This window comes from Harpia harpyja, chromosome 12, assembly GCF_026419915.1.
Source record: "Harpia harpyja isolate bHarHar1 chromosome 12, bHarHar1 primary haplotype, whole genome shotgun sequence".
In the NCBI taxonomy this organism is placed as follows: Eukaryota; Metazoa; Chordata; class Aves; order Accipitriformes; family Accipitridae; genus Harpia; species Harpia harpyja.
Window position 1 is genome coordinate 36,541,865 of NC_068951.1, and position 19,570 is coordinate 36,561,434.

The 19,570-nt window shown below is 39.5% G+C and overlaps 2 protein-coding genes across 11 annotated transcripts in view; both read right to left on the reverse strand.

Moving 5' to 3' along the window:
• Window positions 1-144: 144 nt before the first annotated feature.
• On the reverse strand, window positions 145-8,388 carry ZNF639 (zinc finger protein 639). 4 transcript variants are annotated; one of them, XM_052805170.1, is made up of 6 exons: window positions 8,312-8,388; window positions 6,911-7,014; window positions 6,438-6,505; window positions 5,750-5,857; window positions 4,743-4,880; window positions 145-4,464 (listed from the first exon to the last, which is right to left on the reverse strand). In XM_052805170.1, exons 3-6 carry the CDS (start codon window positions 6,493-6,495, stop codon window positions 3,317-3,319), a joined length of 1,452 nt encoding a protein of 483 aa, XP_052661130.1. In that variant the 5' UTR covers window positions 6,496-6,505; window positions 6,911-7,014; window positions 8,312-8,388; the 3' UTR covers window positions 145-3,316. The 4 variants fall into 4 exon arrangements, with proteins under 4 accessions (XP_052661130.1, XP_052661131.1, XP_052661132.1 ...); XM_052805171.1 differs by lacking the exon at window positions 8,312-8,388 and adding an exon at window positions 7,609-7,995; XM_052805172.1 differs by lacking the exon at window positions 6,911-7,014 and having other exon boundaries at window positions 8,312-8,357.
• A 576-nt stretch (window positions 8,389-8,964) lies between these two features.
• The window catches only part of PIK3CA (phosphatidylinositol-4,5-bisphosphate 3-kinase catalytic subunit alpha), a 50,900-nt gene continuing 40,294 nt past the window's right edge, over window positions 8,965-19,570 (reverse strand). For 4 of the 7 annotated variants that reach the window (XM_052805161.1, XM_052805159.1, XM_052805160.1 and 1 more), the window contains one exon: window positions 11,654-18,845. In XM_052805161.1, the coding sequence (XP_052661121.1) occupies window positions 18,575-18,845 (271 nt within the window). In that variant the 3' untranslated portion in view covers window positions 11,654-18,574. Of the gene's footprint in view, window positions 9,352-9,777; window positions 9,909-11,653; window positions 18,846-19,570 lie in introns of those variants that run through there. The other 3 variants (XR_008237726.1, XR_008237728.1, XR_008237727.1) reach the window with 3 other exon arrangements.

Sequence of the window (19,570 nt, forward strand, 5' to 3'; positions counted from 1 at the left end):
CAGCGGGAGGCTGCGGGCCCCGTGAGGTGGAAGGCGTCCGAGCTTAGAAAGGTGTCTGCCCCGTGCACCTATAATGATCAACTCGGGGCTCCGCGCCCTTCAGCGTTTCCACGAGGATCTAAAACAAAGACAACGAAGCGTGACTTTGGATTCCTGCGTACTGTCAGCACCGTGGTTTAATCAGTCAGCTAAAATGACAAATGCTAAGTACTTTCAAGAGTTAAAAAGCACTGATAATTTATACATTTGATACAAGGGTGTAAGAAAATGAGAACAACCACAAACAATGAAATTCAATGACACTTGAACAAGCATTATAGAGAACACAGTTGAGAATTACTACTTTGCTGTATTTTCTTACAATAATTGGCCAGATTTAAATTTTGTTTTGAAGTCAACATAATCTTTCATATAAAAATGTTCTTTTGTTCAATAACAAACATGATCCAGGAAGCTGAAATACACGACACACATCTAGCCTAAAGGCTCAAAAGTCTGAAAAGTAGAGAATCAAATACAAATTACTTCCCAAACCAATCTCGTGATTTTGTATAGCTTCCAGTTAGAATGCTGTTCCTGAAGTAGATTAACCTTGCAGGTAGCAGTGTAATGAACAATGAACAACTGAATTTGATATATATTGAGTAATGCAGAGAAAAAAAACTTGGCATACTTCTGATTACTACAGTTAATTTCTCTCATTCAAGACTGAGGTGAATTGCTCAAGCTATAGGGCTAAAGAAGACTGAAGACCCTGGCAGTATCAGACCAGCTGCATTCATGTGCTCTCAGTTCACCTCAGTGCAGCAATGTCAGAGCACTGATTTTCCACTTAACAGGCTTCACATAAATAAACCAAACTCTTGTCTTCCCTTCAATGGGAAAAACATACTGTTCTTGGCATGTACAGTCATTCCTTTTGGCCTGCCAGCTTCTAGACAGACTCCACCCATTACCTGTTTCTTCTACAACTTAGTATCTTTCTTGTTTTAGCATGCTGATCATGTGGAAGCCGATACCCTACTTGTGCTTCTGCCACGGTAAAATATGCCGAGCTACTCCTGTACATTTCCATTTACTTTCTGACAGATACTAAAATACTAACATTAGTCCCTTGTTTATAAAATCCAACCTAAGACGATGTATGTACTTCCCAATTAGATACCGTGGGGTGCATTTTAGTTAGGAATGATTTGGCTTCATAACATTCCTATGGGGTATTCTTTCCATTCCCAGTTTAGATTAGAAATAACTCAAAGATAGACCTGAAGTTATGCAGGAGTCAACAAGCAAGTTTTCTGTATCACAGGGCTCTCTGCTTTTACAAGAGAACACCTTTCCTGTACGAGACACAACAATGGTCTATACAAACATGCACACTTCTTAAGCCCACTTACTTTTTTTTTTTTTTTTTTTAATGGCTTCTACTTCTTGTCAATGTCCTCTGGAGTGGCTTTCTCTCCAGAGCTCAACTGTGCCATTCCACCTGTGTGTTGTCACCAAGAGCAGGCTTTTAAGAGAATCAGCATTTCACCCTCTCAGTTATACCCATATGAACAAAATTAGCTTTCCATATATAAAATAATTCTGATTAGTGTTTTGTTAACTATATTATTGCTACCATTTTAAGCCAGCCAGGATGAATGTGTTCAACATAGGAAATCAGCAATTCTACCACAGACATTGTCATTCTCTGTACAACAGACTAATAAAATACAGTCAGGACACCATCAGGTTGCCCTTTTCAATGACTACACGGAAGATTTAGTAGTAAAACAGCATTTTGAAATGATGAAAATGGTCTTGCCTCCTTCAAAGAAATAGACTCTAATTGGTTCATAGCAGACTTTCCAGAAATCATTTTCTAGAAATTAGAACTTCCGTAAACTGATTATATTCAGCCAATTTTTACCCTTAGCTTTAAAAATCAAATGCAAAGACCCTTGCATGCCTTGAAGCTGACAACACCAAATCTCACTGATCAAGAAATGTTTTATACATTCATTTTATCTATACAAAGCTTGCATTAGACAATCTTACATTACAAATTTACAACCAATGCAGAAAGAAATGTAAATTCCACCACTAATTTATGGGTAAATTCACCCTGATAACTAGCACCATCTAAATGACCTCACCCTTATTTTTATCTGTCCAAGTATCCACTCAGAAATACAGCTACAGAATGAATTGTAAAAATTCACTTCTAATGATTATAATGGCAGGACAGCACTATCTAATCTGAACAGACGCGTGAAACCATTTGAAAGTGATTAAAGTTAATAAAATTTTTGTACTGTACCAGTGTTTTAAGCCAGTATAGAGAAGTTTAAAATGTACAGAATTAAAATAACGTTCTTCAAATTACCAGTGGTGGAAAGCTAATTATAAATATACATAATTATAATAATATAGACTAACAGAGGCTTGCTCTAAATGAGGTTGGTGACATACATCATTTCAGCGAGAGCTAAATTGGGATTTTAGATAAGAAAAATCATACTTGTACATTCTCAGCTGGATCACTTTCGAAATTCCCTTACAAATACTCCTTAAAACATGACCCAATTTACACACAAGCAATGGGTGTCTCCTTGGTGCTTTAAAAGATAGGAAATTAAGGTAAATAAAGGAGACAAAAATCATGTGCGAGGTCTGTAGTAAGTGTGTGGAAGAGAGGGTTGTTGGATAGTCCCACAGACAGGAGTTGAAATTAAACACTGAACAGAGAAAGTGAACAATGAGGTCGGATAGGTACAGGACAATTTTAAAAGCTTATCAAGAGTATGAGGTGGGAAACGCAGGCTGGTATGTGAATTTGGAGATGTCCATGCTTGGGAATTTTTGGAACACCCTTATCTTTGGCAGGCTGGTGCAATTTGCTAAACATCAGCACAAGTGACCTGCTGCCAGAGGGTAACATGAGCTGGATATGCAATTGAGATCAGTATGGTGTTACTTAAGTGTGGAACTAGATGTTGGCTTTCTCTTTGTCCCTTTTTAAACTCCAGAGAGCTGGTCTTGTATATTAGATGTGAAAGTGCGGGATGACCATCAGAACTGCTATCACAACATGCAACTACTCCCACTGTCCCTCCCCCCAAAATCTGATCCATCACACTGTAAACGTGATTATTCCTACTGAAACTCCTAGGTAAGAAAATTCACAACACCAAGTTGTTGTACATGCTTTGCCGATATAAAGATGAAAACATTAGAATTGTACAATTGCTGTTAAAATTGTATTTAATATCACATTTCAGTGACTGGAAGTTAATTCCAATTCTAACAAATAGATTACAGGAAAAGAAAGTAATCACGCTGTCTCATGTATCTGAAGATGACTTAAAAGATCTTTTTCATTTCCAAACCTCATTAAACAATCAGTACATTTATGAGGCAAATCTGCTGAATGCCTGAAATCCAAGTGAGTTTTAAGGTCTTCAATCTGTCCTGTTGAATATTCACAGTACTGACACAAATAAATCCCTTCAGATAAATGAGAGCTTAAATGCTTGCAATATTCCAACATACCTGAAAAGCCCTTCCCACAGTCATCACAAACATGAGGGAATATTTTGGTGTGTTCAATAGCTACGTGCCTGTTGACATTTGTATGCAGCCTGCTCCTAAAGCCGCATACTTGGCATACAAAGAAGTTTTTGCATTTGTCAAAACTGATTTTGTTTATGAGACTGTACTGTCCACGCTCCTTGTTATTATAGCTGTCGCTTAACTCTATCAGTCGACATGCATGTTCATTCACCACATGGCTATGCAGATCTTCTGGATCATTTGTTTCATGCTCACAGAACTGACACAAATACTGCTCGTCACAGCTGTGTTCCTGGAAGTGCAGGTACAACTCACTGCTCGAGGAGAACTGCATATCGCACTGCTCACACCAATAAAGGTGGTCATTGAAGTGAGTGTCTGCTATGTGCTGACTCAGATTCTCAAATATCACTGTTTTGTAGTCACAGTATTTACAGATGTACGGATCCTCCTCATGTAGTTTCACATGTTCAATGAGCTGCACTTTGCTGGAGAAGCTTTCTTTACAAACTTTACAGACATGAGTGTCTGCACATGTCTTGTGCTTCAGGATCATGTGCTGCTTTAAATCAGAAAAGTACTTGCTATTAAACTCACAGAGCTCACACTTGTATAAGCCACTGCTGTTGGCTCTCAGCAAAGGCCATTTCTGTTGAGCTGTGATATTCAAAGCCTGGTTCTTCTCAAAGATTTTACAGGTTTCCAGAGGGATTTCCTCTAGGTCCTCAGCTTCCAGCTTCTCAGGTGACACAGTTTGTGTTTCTATATCGTGAACTTCTACAGCATTCACTTCTGTTGTAGAAATTTCTACAGTTTGAATATCTAGAGGTTTCTCTTCTTCTGTAGGGCTGTCACTGAATATAGGTGAATCACATAAGTCTCTGCACATTCCATTATTAGTACCTTTATCTGCAGGAGGAAATAGGTAATAAAAGCAAAAGGTTAAAAAACCCCTGCAAAACACCTGGGACCATATTCAACTTTTCAGTTAGTTGTAGCAGCTTACAAATATAAAAAGCACTTACTTTTCCCCAGCCAGACTATGTTTTATACTTAACTAACAAATAAACAACGTAAACTACAAATCCTTCACCTCTTCCATCAAAGCAAAAAAGTTACATTAAAAGCCAGCAGCCATGCTCTCCAGCTTCCCAACACTTAAGCTGCAAATACACATTGACCTTTACCTTTATCCTTTTTTTTAGGGTCTGCATAGTGCAACCCCACAACGTTTGAATGTGAACTGCTCCACTGAGAAGTCCCAGCATGCACTGGACTCCCATCATCATCTGTGTCTAGGCTCTGCACAGGACTGTGGAATCTAGCTGCAAAGATAAAAGAAGGATTTTCTTGTCATCATTTGTCCATACTAGTATCATCGTGATTCTGATTTAACCATAGATCTTATTTACTATTTACTTATTCCAGTTGCATAAATTTATCTTTATGTACTAATCACACCATAACCTACATTAAAGAAAGTAACAATAAATACCTGAGAAATTATTTCCACAGATACAGAAGACAACAAAAGAATTCAAAAGGTGGCAACTCTGTCTTTAAAATTTCAGCAAAAAATAGTCAATTCATTATACTGGAAAAAAAACTAAAACCCTTAAATAAAACTTTACATTTGAAAGACACAATTTTAAAAAATATTCTCAAATATTTCTGCACATCACAGTTTAAAGTATAATACTTTCTAAGACTTCTGGAGACCTGCTGGCTAATTTATTAGAGTGAAAAAAAAAAAAAAAAAAGAAATATAATAAAAATCCATCCCCACATTTGCTCTGCTAAACTTTACATCCACTAGTGGATGTTTTATAAAAAAGCATTTTGTTTTCCATAAGTACAAGTACAGTTCAATGCAACTGCTGGTAAATTCCATTTGAAATCTTAGATTATTTACATCAGCTTTACATTACCTAGCTAGCGGATATTTAGATAAAGAAGTCTAATCATCTTTATGAACGTTGTAAAATTGAAAGGTCTTTTTGTTATCATTTCTACTTTGAAAAATGTATTTTGATTTTAACGATTAAACAACATTCCACCAGTCTAAGGCATATCAGATCACAACAATGCTCAGAAGTCACCCACTCCTTATTTTGTATTCTATTTACTTCTATGAATAGGAGCATGACACACTTAGTAAAGAATTGCAGAACAAGACCCCAAAACGTAGTCTTACCTCTGTTTTCAGAAAACTTTATATCTGGCTGTTTCATAGAACAGACGCTATAGCAGTGGTCAGAAAAAATTCCACTGTTGTCTATGTATTTGCTTGCACCTGAAGAATCTAAGACAAAAAAAAAAAAAAGTTTTAACACTAACGTACTGATGTAACTACAGCTGTATTTAACGTTCACCAAAATTCTCTTCACCAGCCACATTTTTACTTCTTGTGTTTGGAGAATTCTATGCTGGCCTGATAATATTCCTATTGTGATTTACAACTTTCAGCTGCTGCCCTGAAGTTTGGAGTATCAGATACAATCGTTAGCAAACCGTGCTCCCACTGAAGACAGTGACAGGAGCACAGTTCATTCAGTGCTGAACACTTCCGGACACCCCCATCCCAACTTTTACAAAATTCCTCCCCTTGTGCGTTAGTAGAATCGTCTTCATTTTGTAGCTTGAGCAAGTTTCCCCATCTGCAGGGAGTACAGAACAAAACCATTCAGATGCATTGACTGAAAGTGGCTTAATAACAGAGCACGCAGAGTGGGTACTCAATACATTCAGACAAAACTTCTTATCCCGCTCTTTTATGTGACTGATTTTCCATGTATTAGCACATGTGGTCCCTTCTCATAAAGCAATTATTCTGAGAAAAAATAAACTTACTAAAGCATACATAACTCAAGCTCTAGACTGACCTGAATATCGAGAAGGATGTAGAGTCTTCCTTTTCCTCTTTTTAGGATGTTCATTCATTTTGAATAGTCTAAATTAACTGCAAAGTGAAAATATTCAAGAATTAGACTTGTTTGTATCTAGTTTATCTTTCATGACTTCATGAAACACCACCATTTGAAAACCCACACATTAAATACAAGAGGTTTTTTCCTACTCCCCTTTCTTGCCCCCCCAGCCCCTTTTGTTACAGTTAAGAACACATTAAATACACAAAACCACTGCAGTCGAGTTTCATATTCCTGCCCTGGAACAAAAGAAGGTTCACCATAAAGACAGACAGGTCAGGACTCCAGGCACTCAAGTACTCAGTGTAACCTACGAGGCAGTTCTCCAGCACCCTATTGCCTTTTGTCAGAGACCAGATATTCTGTGGCAGAGTCCTTCAGATAAAGTTTTTATGTTGAAAATACCAACAAAAGTCATGCTCTCTTACCAAAAATCCTAGACTCTTCAGTATCAGCAAGCAGAGCAGCTAAGAAGCTGATGACTGTACAGCTTCCAAACGTAGCGAATACATCAGCTCGAGAAGATTTTCATCTATGGAGTGACAGCATTTTAAAACACTTTAAAACTTGAGCACAAAATAAAAAAAAAAAATAAAAAAAGAATCAGATACACAAGCACTATAAAGAACGAAGCTATGGAAATTGAAGCTAGAAAACAACATTAAAAGTTGGTATTAATTTTAGTTTAGAGTATCAAAATTAATAAGGTAGATGCATTAGAGCATTTATTTTCCTTTTGTCCCGCATTAGTTAGCTTTCACTGCACTTGGCAGCTCCTGACAACAGAAAAATATTTGGAGGCACCAAAAATACTTGAGCTATGTATCGGCCCAAAGAGTTGTGAAGAAGAAAGGGCTGCAAACATGGAATCTGATGTGGTTTACCATGACACTAGGGCACTTCCAGGATCTTCTAAAGCCAATGCCACCCACCAGAGGTGAAAGCAGGGAAAAAAGGCCCCTCATCAAGTAAAGGCTGTTCTCATGAGATGAAATAACTTGTCTGAATTAAAGTTTTATTTTAAGGGGAGAGTAACATGAGAATAAGATGGGTTTTAGCATTATATCGTGGTCTAGAAGTATCAGATGCACTCATGGCTCTTTCTGACTGCGAGGGAAGAACCTACGTTACACTGAGACGGCAAGTTTTATCCCAGTTAACGCGGCTCAACCTCTTCCCCGCGGACCGGCCCCCGGGCCAGTAACGCCCGTTCCTCTTCCCCAGCGGCTTTCCCGGTACGTCTCTCAGCTGCTCGGCGCGGTTACGGCAAAGCCTCGTAAAGGCCCTAAAACTCGAGATCCCCGGCCCCCCTAGAGCCTCCGCCGAGCCGGCCGCGGCCTGCGCGGCGGCCGGAGCGGGGAACGGCGGGCGGGAGCGCGGCAAAGGCGCCGCTGCGCCCCGGAGGCGGCGGCGAGGCGCGGAGCCGGGGGCAGGGGCGAGGCCGCGGCCACGCTCCGGCGGCGGGGAGAGGGCCCGGCCCGGGGCCGCCAGCGGGGATCGCCGCGGGCCCGGCCCCGCCTGAGCGCGGGGAGAGGCGCGGGCCCCAGCGCGCTGCGGAGCGTGAGTCATTCCTCGCCCCCTTCGCGGGGGACGAGGGGCGGCGGGCCGGCCTCTCGCCTCAGGGCGGCGGGCACGGGTTCGCGCTTCGAATGGCGCCGGGGCGAGGGGTAAGATGGGGGGGGGCGAGGCGACGGTCAGCGGCAGGCGGGCCGCGCCCGGCGGGGGTGAAAGGCTGGAAGGAGGCGGGCGGCGGCGGAGCCACGGGGCTTCCCCGCGGCTGCGGGCGACGCCGGCGGCCGCTCCCCTCCTATCTCGCCGCCGGGACTCACCTTCCGCTCCGCGCCCAGCGACGGGCCCGCTGTCGCCGTCGGACGCGGCGCTCCCCGCGGGGGAAGCGGCGGGGCGGGGCCAGCCGCGGCCGCCGACACGGCGCCCCCTGGGGGCCGCGCCGGCGCCTCCTGACCCCCGCCCGTCGCCATGGCAACCGCGGGCGGGGGGGGGGGTGGTGGACGGAGACCAAGCCTTTAATTTCTCTTCTAATTTACACGCGATACCGTCATCCCACCGCCGCCCACTACGTGCTCGGAGAAGTTCACCAGCACAGGCTTTGTCCAGGGCTTGTCAGGCATCGGGCAGCACGTCATCTCACTTCAGAGAGGGCAGGGGGGTGCCATCACCACACACACACACACAGGGTCGCATTCTACACGAGGGAGAGGGTCATGTCAACGCCAGAACCTTAAAAAGCACAAATTTCATTTTTGTCTCCACGTCGAAGCTGTCCCTGAAAGCTGCTGCATAGGAGAATCAATAAAATAAGGGTTGGAGAATTAAAATAAGCAGCTTTCCCCTTTTCAAAATTTTGCACGTTTATAACCACAAAAGAATCCCCCTTTTTGCTCACTTCACTTTTTTTTTAAATGCCACAGGAAAGAGCAGTAAGTTATATTTCTCCACAAAACAGAATATTTCAAACAGCATCTTATTGTTTTGAAATACAAGTCATTTATTTTGAAGACACAAAGGAGACCATTACAGTCACTTTGATGACTTAAAACAGATCATGGAATTTTACCAAGCGGTTCAGTCATTGAGCTCTTATGCTCTGGCTTAGCCTGAAGTTACCTAATTTTAAGATCAAGCTTTTAATTAGCAGAGAATCCACAACCTCCCTAATGTTGTTGCTCCACAGATTAGTAAAAAAAAAAAATTATACCCTACTTTTGACCTCAGTTTTATTCATTAGTTGGGAGTTGAGACTGGACTTACTCCATTTATAATATCCTACCTTTAGCCTTTGTCCTGAAAGTCGGAAACGTGTCTTTAGGGTGATGTGATTTGGTTAGAGCCACATAGAAAGAGCTTCATCCTATGATCACACAGAAGTTTTGATGGTAAGCAGCATGAATACAACTAAAGGTATCCTTTTGAAGGCACACTGCTGAGCCCTCAGAAATGAAATAAATGTGGTTATATCTATTATCTCCTGAGTTGAATTACCAATCAAACAAGATCCTGGCATCCCAGTTCAGTTTGTTCTCTGCTGTTTATTCCAGCCACAGGAGCCGACGTTGCTCCAGGACAGCTTGTGTTAAAGTTCTCATAATTTGGCTATAGCCACCCAAATGGGTGGATGCCCATGTATTTCTCCCTCTATTCACTAAAATGTTTTCCATGCAAGCACTCCAAAAAAGCACTTTCCCCAGTTCCCAGCAGAGGGCAGTAATATGAACTTAAAATCTGGAATTTGCCAAGGAAAGATTAAAAAAAAAAAAAACCAAAACCACCCACCCACCGAAACCCAACCCTTTACTTGGAATTCAGTCCTGCTTGGTGAGACAAACTGAGGCTAGCCAAAGCACAATACATCTTCTCTACCCGTTGATTGATTTCTTCTTCACACAAAGCAGCACAGCCCAACAACACCTATGTTAGATAAAAAGACAAGACTTTGAGTGAAAGAAAAAATCTGAGGAGGATTCCTTTTGAAGTCGCAGATCCAATTCAAAGTCACAGGTATCAAACAGTGGTATCAATGCTTTAGACAGAGAAGTCTAAATGAGTCTCGTTTTCTAAACCACCACGTGCTTGGGATGTTCAGATAGCTCTGGGTCAGGTTTTAATCACTCAGAACCCATTCCAACTGGAAATACAGAAAAGCCTATGTGATATTCACCTTATTGTTTAAATTGGCAACACAGGTGAAGCTCATTTCAGTTAGCAGGGATGCATCCTTACCAAAATAGGAATGAAGTAAACCCTTTCTTCAATGAAAGCAGTTAAGCATAGCTCATGATAATAGATTTTGCTGAAGGTAGATTTGCTAGTGTTTAAGAGGACATACAGCAGGTTATCTGAGGTATCTTGCCTAGCATCAGTTTTCTTGCTCTGTTGTTACATGGGTTCAGATTTTGGATCAAGTCTTTCCAACGCAGGTTGGAAACCAGACTGACTTCTGAGCATAAAATCAGGAGGGATCATTGAGATTCCCATGCTAAAGCAAACTGCCCACATTGCAAATCATTCCTCTGTTTCACCAGCATTATTTTGCAAGTTTTCCATGATTTTTTAATGCTTTAGGGATCGAGACTTAGACACCATGGTAACAGCAGTAAAGTCTAAAATTTGCATTTGAACGAGAACTGATGATCCCCTCTCCCTGAACCATCCTGTGCATTTAAAACAAGGCAGTAAGCACTCATAACCATTTCATAGTTACCAGAAGAGGTATAACTCACCTTACGCTGTAATAAACAGAAGTTTAACCTGTTAGTTCAGGTTACTGAACCAGCTACTTCAAAAAAAAAAAATCACTAGCCATACTTTGATTTGCTCTCTCCAGACTAGAGCTCAGCTTGACCTTCAAAATAAATGTAAGGATAATGATGTCCACCTTTTATTCTAGAGTTTGATCCAGTGCCCTTTCTCAAATGTAGCCCTTTCTCAAAGCTAGACAGTGGTGATCTGAAACAGAATTGACCAGGGACAAAAATGTGTAGAAGTGCCCGAACTAGAAACCCTGACAGTTCCCTCATCCCTCCAAAAAAGTGAAATTCTCAGCAAGAGAGCTCAAATCCCTCCCACAATAACAGTTTGTTAGCAACTGAAGTCCAAAGTAGACCAACATGTCCACAGAAGCAATTCCATTGCAGCCCCATGCTCTTATACTTGCCAGTGAGTAATTTCCCAAATACGTTTCTCACTCTTTCAAAATTAGTACTGGATACAAAAATACAGCCTAGTTTGTTTGTTTTCTTAAATATAGTTTTAGTAATGAAAGCATGAAGGATATTTTTAAAAAAACAAACCAGATTGATTTAGCAGGGGCTTTAAAACCATCCAACTGAAACACTTCAGTTAACATCTGCTCTTATCACAACTTTTACAGACCATGTATAAAATAAGTTACTTATTTTGAGGATCAATGCATACAAGAACAAATGCCACGTGCATCTAGGACTTCCCACCCATAATGCAAATTCTATTTCTGTTCCCGCCCAATTTAACTGATGTACGCAAATTCTATCTCCTTTCTTCCAGCCTTTTTCAAAAGCAGGGCTGCAACACCAAATCACACCTCCAAGACTTCCTTAAATTCTCACTTCAGAATTCACAAGTGTACCAACCACATTATTTTAATTTAGTTGTTAGTATATACATTAACACTCAAGTGTGATAAAAACCAAACAAAAGTAGTTTTTTTTAATAAACAGCATGTGATACAGACTGCAAAGATAAATAAAAAGCAGACTTTTTACAGTTTCCCATGAACATGAACTACAATAATTATCATAGGCCAAACTTTTGTTACTTGAGTAGCACAGCAGAAGGGGAAGAAAAGGGTTGTGGGGGTTTTTTTTGTGGTGGTTTTTTTTTTTTTCTTCTTTTTAAATACTGCAAGACTATTCTCAGTATGACAACACATGCATCTTGCTGCATCTTAAATACTTTTTTGGCCCATCACTACTAAAAACGTCTTGCTTTCTAACTACTTTACCACAGGACCTTTATCACAGAATGACATACACATGGCAACATCCCCGCCCCACCCCACCCCCCATAGTGGTTATTTCAAAGATAATTGTCTCATTTTTAAAACATATTTCTAGCACTGGTGGGTGTTTATATTCCCCTTTTGATGCCGACATGTAACTGCTACCAGCTTCAACAAAGTTACATATAAGCATCAAGAGATTACACCCTTCTGGGCTCTATTTTTCCAAAATGCCAACGGGATCCTGGGCTGCGTTAGGAAGAGCATCGCCAGCAGGTCAAGGGAGGTGAGCCTTCATCCTGCCCCTCTGCTCAGCACTGGTGAGGCCACACCTGGAGTGCTGGGCTCCCCAGTACAAGCCAGACATGGACATACTGGAATGGGTCTACCAAAGGGCCATGAGGATGATGGATAGGGGAGGAAGCTGAGAGAGCTGGGATTGTTTAGCCTGGTGAAGAGAAAGCTCAAGGGGCATCTTGGCAATGTATAGAAATACTTGATGGAGAAGAGTAAAGGTGGCAGGCAAGGCTCTTCTCAGTGCTGCCAGTAAAAGGACATTAAGCAATGAAGTAGAAGACCTTTCATATAAACATTAAGAAAACACTTTTACTGTGGACTCTTCTTTTTTGGACAGACTCTAAACCCAACTGGACAATGTCCTGGGCAACCTGCTCTAGCTGACCCTGCTTTGAACAGGGTGGCTGGACTAGAGGGTCTCCAAAGGTCTCTGCCAACCTCAACGATTCTGTGAAATTCTGTGAAAATTCTTGCAATTGTGGTACCAGCTGCAATGACAACAATACTTTCAAAATTTCAAGCCTGAGAATCCAGGACATGAGACTGCAGCCATATATATTTAAATCCTTTTCTTCACCAGGGAAGTGGATTTTGATAGTGTATGTGGATATTCACAGTTAAAACTTGCAGAGGTGTGAGGGGGCAAGGGGAAAGGATGATACTCCCAGATGATGAATTATACATTTATCTTTACAAGAAAAGATGAAGAATTTGGACCACAGCGGCTACAAGACAAGAGAAGGATTCATCTCTTCATCTCTTCCTTTTCTTTCCCTGCCCCAAATGAAATAGTAAGACAACTTTGGACAGCCTGGAGCAGTTGATAATTCAGGATACAGAATACTATTAATAAAGCCTGGAAATAGATTAGAAGTAGTTAAACCAAAGAAACAAGGCAGAATGAGATTGCAGCTATGAATATCCATGTTTTGGCTCTCAAGGATTAACTAAACTACAACAGACATAAGATTCTTAGGAGAAACAGCTTCTGCTTGAATTAGGCTTTCTATAACTTAAGCAATACAATTAAGTCTGGTTTAACTGTGATTAATTTTATTACTGGAACAGGTTCCTAACAAAACTGATGCAGTTACACTGAACTAAATGATTCCTAAACCAGTTTAATAGCTACTGGGGATCTGGCACCAGAATTTCAGAAAAAGTCAAGATAGAATAGTGTATTTTTGGCCTTCCTTATGCCAAAGGAATATTGTATCACATACAGAAGTGACAGTAAGGACACTTAAGACGCATTTATAAAAACCAATGGGGATGCTAGCTTCAAAGTACAGGCAGAACATTGCTTCAATTGATCTTCCCTCACAAATATTTTATGTTGTTATGCTATGGGCATGTTGCTTTTTAGGGGAGAGGGGTGTTGGAGAGGGAAGGGAAGAGACAGAGGGATCCACCTCTGGCTTAGAGTCAGGAGTGCTAACGCAGTAAGACCTCATACCCTTAAGAGTCTATCCTATAAAGCTCAGAAATCAAGAATACTGTGCTGCAAATTAAGAACAACTACTTTTCCTGAGTGTGGGTTCAAGTTTTTATACTATGAAAGAGTAGGAAGAGGAAACATTTAAGATAGCAAGCAATAAAAATCTTGGAAGTCTCAAGAATGAAAGTAACTATAGACAAGATTATAGTAGTTATGAATTGGAGAGCTGAAAAGGCTAGTTAATAAAGACTATTTCAAAGTAAAATTGTCAAGTGTTTAACTAGGCTGCTAGTAAACATTCCTCATTAAGAGAACACCTTTCATACTGAATCATATGAATAAGTGATCTGGAACTTTAATATACATATAGTCTAATTCTGATTTCATATGCTGTTGTGAATCCAGAGTGATTCTGATGAAGACAGTGTTCTATCAGCATAAAGTGAAATCAGAATTTCTCAAAGACCAGAGCACCTATAGATTTGGTTAGTGTATGCAGATAGAGAACTTCTATATCCAATTTCCAGTTGGCTTCCCTTCATTAACACAGGTGTAAAAAATGAAAATGAAACCAAAACCACCCCCAAAAAACCCACACCAGCTGCAGGGGTGGCAAGCTACACATCATTTTGGACAGATAGAGCCTTACCTAAACTGAGACAACTTTCAGCACAAAAAAAGATACAAATTCATTATTTGTATGAAACATGTATTGCAAAATTAAATTGGGATTCAACAATCTGCAACAACATCCACAGCTATATAATATTTAAAAAAAAACCAAACAAAAACAAGTGTGGTTCTTCCATTCAAGTAAAACTAAAACACAAGAAAAGTTTAAAAAAAAAAAAGTCTTAGAAGCAGCAAGTTACAATTCTTTCTGTAATACCACACCATTTTCATTAACTTGAAGCATTTTCAAGATGTCAAAGACATCAACAAAATAGTAATTTCAAGTGGCTTTTTTGATATTTGTTTTTTGAATGGGTCCAGCCCAGGTCTGCAACCTGTACAGACATGCAAAACAGGAGGAATTCACAATTATTAAGAACAGACGTTGGAACATGCCAGTTATAAAATGACAAAGCAAAGAAAATACCTTCAAATTGTCATCAAACATGGGCCACTGACCACTGAAGGGCATTTAATATTTTACATAAAAAGGAAAGTTGGAAAAAACCTAAAACAACCCTCCAAACCACCAACAGTAGGGTCATCACATACAAAATTCTTTACAAGCTTGGTAATTTCTATATTGCCCTTAATATGCAGGCTTATATCTTCTCCACAAGATGCCAAACCACTAACAATTTTGGTTTTATTTAAATGCTTTTCTTTAATTTTAGAAGTTATACTGAAATTGTTTTACCTATAAAAAAAACAAACTACTGATGCACCCTTTTAGAACAGAAAAGTGTGCATATGTAAAGTCAGTACAGGTGCTTTTTCTGCTACCTTTATGAAAGCAAAGAATATATTTTTAAGAAAAACTAATCAGCAGCAGCCTGTTCTGTCATTAAATCAAACACAGTTTCACAGCTGAAAAATCTACTGTTTTTAAATTTGTATTTCACTAAATCACCATTTCCTAATGCTTTGTAATAAAACATATGGCCTAACCCTGGGGTCCTTGCTCTGGTAGTGCTACTACAAAGTTTTGCAGGAGCAAGGTGTTTGGATTCAATTCAAGCTCAAAATAAGCTACTTAGTGTTTTGTGCAGCTGATTCCCAGAATAAAGGGAACATTTTCAAATCTCCATGAAGTGGGAATAGTTAAAAATAAAAATCCAAATTCCAAGCAATCTCTGTAAAAATCTAGAGCTCAGTTACAGGTACTTTTGCAGTCTGTAAGCAGATCTTATTTCTGACACTGAGAACAGATGACATCCTCTCATTTACACCAACATAAGTAAATAGTACCTCCACTATCTTCAGTGAAGTTACATCAGCACAAAACTGGCATAACAGGATAAGGTAATTAGGGTTGAACACTTTGAAGCTGAAAAAAAGGATTATTTTTTTTTTCCCCCTGAAACACTGACAGAATGTTTTTCAAATGCCCATCCTGTTTATGGTAAGAACAATCGCTTGTAGCCCATGTGCTTCTCCTACTTTTTTTTTTTTTAATTTAAAGGCTATAATTATCCCAAATCATATTATGTCTGTATCACTATGAAGTTTCCTTTCTTTTACTATTTGATGTTCATAACTTCTACAGCTTGTGCACAGCATTTAGTTGCAGTAATTTTTAGAAACAGAGCCTGATTCCTCCTACCTTTCTGTTTGTGCAAAAAGGGTGCAGAACACTGCATGCTTGAACTGAAAGACATTTATAGTCATATTTACAGAAGTAAATGGCTAGGAAGGGACAAAGTACAAAAGAAGGTGGGCTCATAACATCCAATAAATTTGAGTTGATCTTTTCATCCAGGCTGAAAGAGGCTGACCATCTCTTAGAGAAAACGAGGTAAAGCATTGTTTCAATACCAGATAAATAAGGATAATGTAGCACCTAATGTGGCATTTGTGCAACAGTTTTACTCAGTTAAGAGTTACAGCCAACAGGGTTTCAGATTTCGTGAACTAAATTTAAGTTGCAACTAAGCCATGTTTTAAAAGAGCTAAACCATTAGAGTGCGTTGACTGCAAAGTTATTCATACAAGGGTAATTTTGCTCTAGAAAGTATGACCAAGGTTAGCAGGAGTTAAAATATTCGTATGAACAAAAAGAAATACGTAACAGTCAAAAAGAGTAATGTGAAGTCTGTTGGACTACTCCAAAACATTTAGTAGAACTAAGGAAATAAAACTTCACATTCCTCAAAATTCTTGGAACTTCTGTAGTTTTCACAAAAACAGGTTTCCCCCCACAACATCAAGTATCCAGGTGTGCAGTAATCAACTGCAGGATCTTGACTATGAAAGTGTCTGGAAAGACCAAAGTCTTGGCTTTACAATCCCCAAAGTCTTTCATAATGTAATTGATTGCACATTTTTAATATATTACAATTTGCTAAATGAAGCCAACCACTCATTACCTCATCAGTACAGCCTGCACAAAGTACAGTTTATTTATATACTTATATTCTAATCTAACACCAGCTGTCAGCATATTTTATATTACATGTGGTATTGCACTTTCTGAGTGGCACCTCGGTGCGTGTTTGCAAGTGAACAAGCTGAACCCCCGAAAGCCCCAGACCTTTGGAATTCACTCCAAGTGCTGCCAATCTAGCAAGTTTAAAATGTTAGGGTGAACACCACCCTTGGGATCATGGGCTTCACTAATTAAAAAACCTGTTTAATAATTAGAAAAACAGTCCTACCTGAAGTTGTGCATAAGGGCAATCTGAAATCCTCAGTACTCTGAACAGTTTCAAAAAGTGGTGCCAATTTAACTGATTGCACACATCGTAATTGTGTTAGAGGACAACAACTAGATTTACAAATATATATACACGCGCACACACACAAAACAGACAAAGCTATAAAATGTTTGGTAACTCCACATGCTTTGAGCTAGCCAACGTATCTGCTGTATGTTGAACTGCTTATTATTGATCATATTGAAAATCTAAATTGCTATTTCTGATGTATCTGTTACTGGATTAAGCAATCACTTCCAAAGGAGGAAGAAAGAGGAGAAATGGTGGACCCAAAGATTGAGGGTTTAAATGTACGTTCCTTGAATAGCCAGTATATCACTTCAGTAATGTGAAGAGTGATGCCCAAAAATTTTTTGAAGAGACTTAGGCCAAGTTCACCTCTGGCATTAGTGGGTATATCTCCCACTACTTCAATGGTACTTGTGTCCTCTTTCACCAGGGTTGAATTTGGTCCTAGGAGTATATCTGGTCACCTTCAGTGACGTTAATGGAAACGGGAGTCTTGGACAGATAGAACTGGGCTGCAAAATTAAAAGAGTGAATATTGGACAAATCATGTAAATAAAGAATATATATTAATAATAGTTCCTATTATATAAATAGCCTTTATAAAAAAATAATCTTTCAATAATTTTAATAACTCACCTTTCTTTAGGCTCTGGAAAACATGTATGAAAAAAATCTATTCAGTTCAAGTTAGATTAAAGCAAACCTAAGATGAACACTACAACTCTCTGTTGCACTAAACCCAATTCTGACCATTCAATTTCCAGGTTAGTCAGTTTTTGGGGATGATAGGAAGTTTCTTTGTGAAGGTATGAATTGCACCCCTAGAAATACTGAGCAGAAGAAACACCATACTGAATGGGCCTACTTCCTACTGCTTTCAGAAACTGTGCAGATAACGGACCCAGAAATCAAAGGGTCATCTAAACCCCATAAATGTTAATGCCTCTGAGCACATTTAAAAGGCACTGTCCTCTCACTTTTGTTTTTAGATCTTTGAGCTTAAAACTCCTTCCATTCAAACTACGCTGCATTTAAATATTCACCATCACTTGAATTCTCTTTCCACTCTTCTCAGTCCAACATAGTCTCTACCTGCTGTACCAGATCTAAGGTAATGTGATGGGATCTATGTTCATGCTAGCACTATTTTCTTTTTCCTTCTAAGTTATCCTATCAAATAAAAAAAGGAAACATTCTTCCAAGTTTACCTTTTTGGGCTTAAGGCATAACATTAAGTCACACATCATACTAAAGCTTAATTTTTGAAGTGTACAACTTTAGTGCTATCTGAAACCCTGTTTTACATTTTTGACAGTTGTCCAAACAGTTCATCTCTTTTCTTGCCATAAATTCTAATGTTGTTCGTGGTTTGTGCAATTCCTATGCAACCAGTCTTTGCTGCTAACGGGTATTAACAGTGCAGTACCCACAAAGCGGGCTATCAGTTCCTGTCGTCTTTGCTTTCATTTCAGTTCAAAGCATGTTGCTTTATTGTGTGGAAGATCCAGTCCATTTTTGTTGTCCAGCCACCATGGTGAGCATCATTCATTTGCTTCATGAAGTACTCAAGAGCTTCCTGCTCAGTTTTGTCCAATGCAAGGGTCTTTCGAATGTATGCAATATCATCAAAGGACTGCAGTTCTGGCATTCCTGAGCCAAGCATCATGGAGAAAAGATTTATGAAGAGATTGGCATGCTGCCGAATTGCTAGATAAGCCTTGTAACACATCTCCTGAAACCTGGAAGAGACAGGGAAAAAAGCTCAGTGTATTTCCCTACTAGGTGCACACTACTTCTTCACCTCCAAAACAGGTTTCGGGTAACTGGACACTAAAAAAATAGAGAGTGATAGTCTAATAAGAACACCATGATGTTGCTGAGAAATCCTACTTGGATCACCTTCATTTCTGTAAGAATTAGTAGTGGTCAGACTACACACAATGGCCAAATTAAAGACAGGCTTTCTAGCCTTAAACCTCATTTGCAACTCATGCAAGTATTCAACGAGTTTATCACAGTTCACAGAGTCATTTTAGTCATTGCTAATAACACTTCAGATTTCAAAGCACATTTACTGATATACTGCCACAAACAGTGCTTTCCTCATTATCTTCAGAGATGCACTTCTCTCCTGTAGTTTTATTAGGGCAGTAGCTGTTACTCCTTAGATACTCTGGAGAATGTGTTGAAGAAAAAGGGCATTTGCTATATCACAATATCAGGCAAGAAATGCCCGTTTATGCTGAAATCACTAATTTAAGTCAGGTTCAGAAAAAAAATGCAAAAAGCTTCACTGCAACATTCAGACAGACACTATAACTTAAAATCTGTCTTCCCCACCCCCCAACATAATGAAATTAAGATTAAAATTGAAACCTCTCAAAGACTAGACCTCTGGAAAGACAGATATTAAGAATGACTACAGCAACAGAATTTTTTAAGTTTATTATTTTAAAGTTCTCCT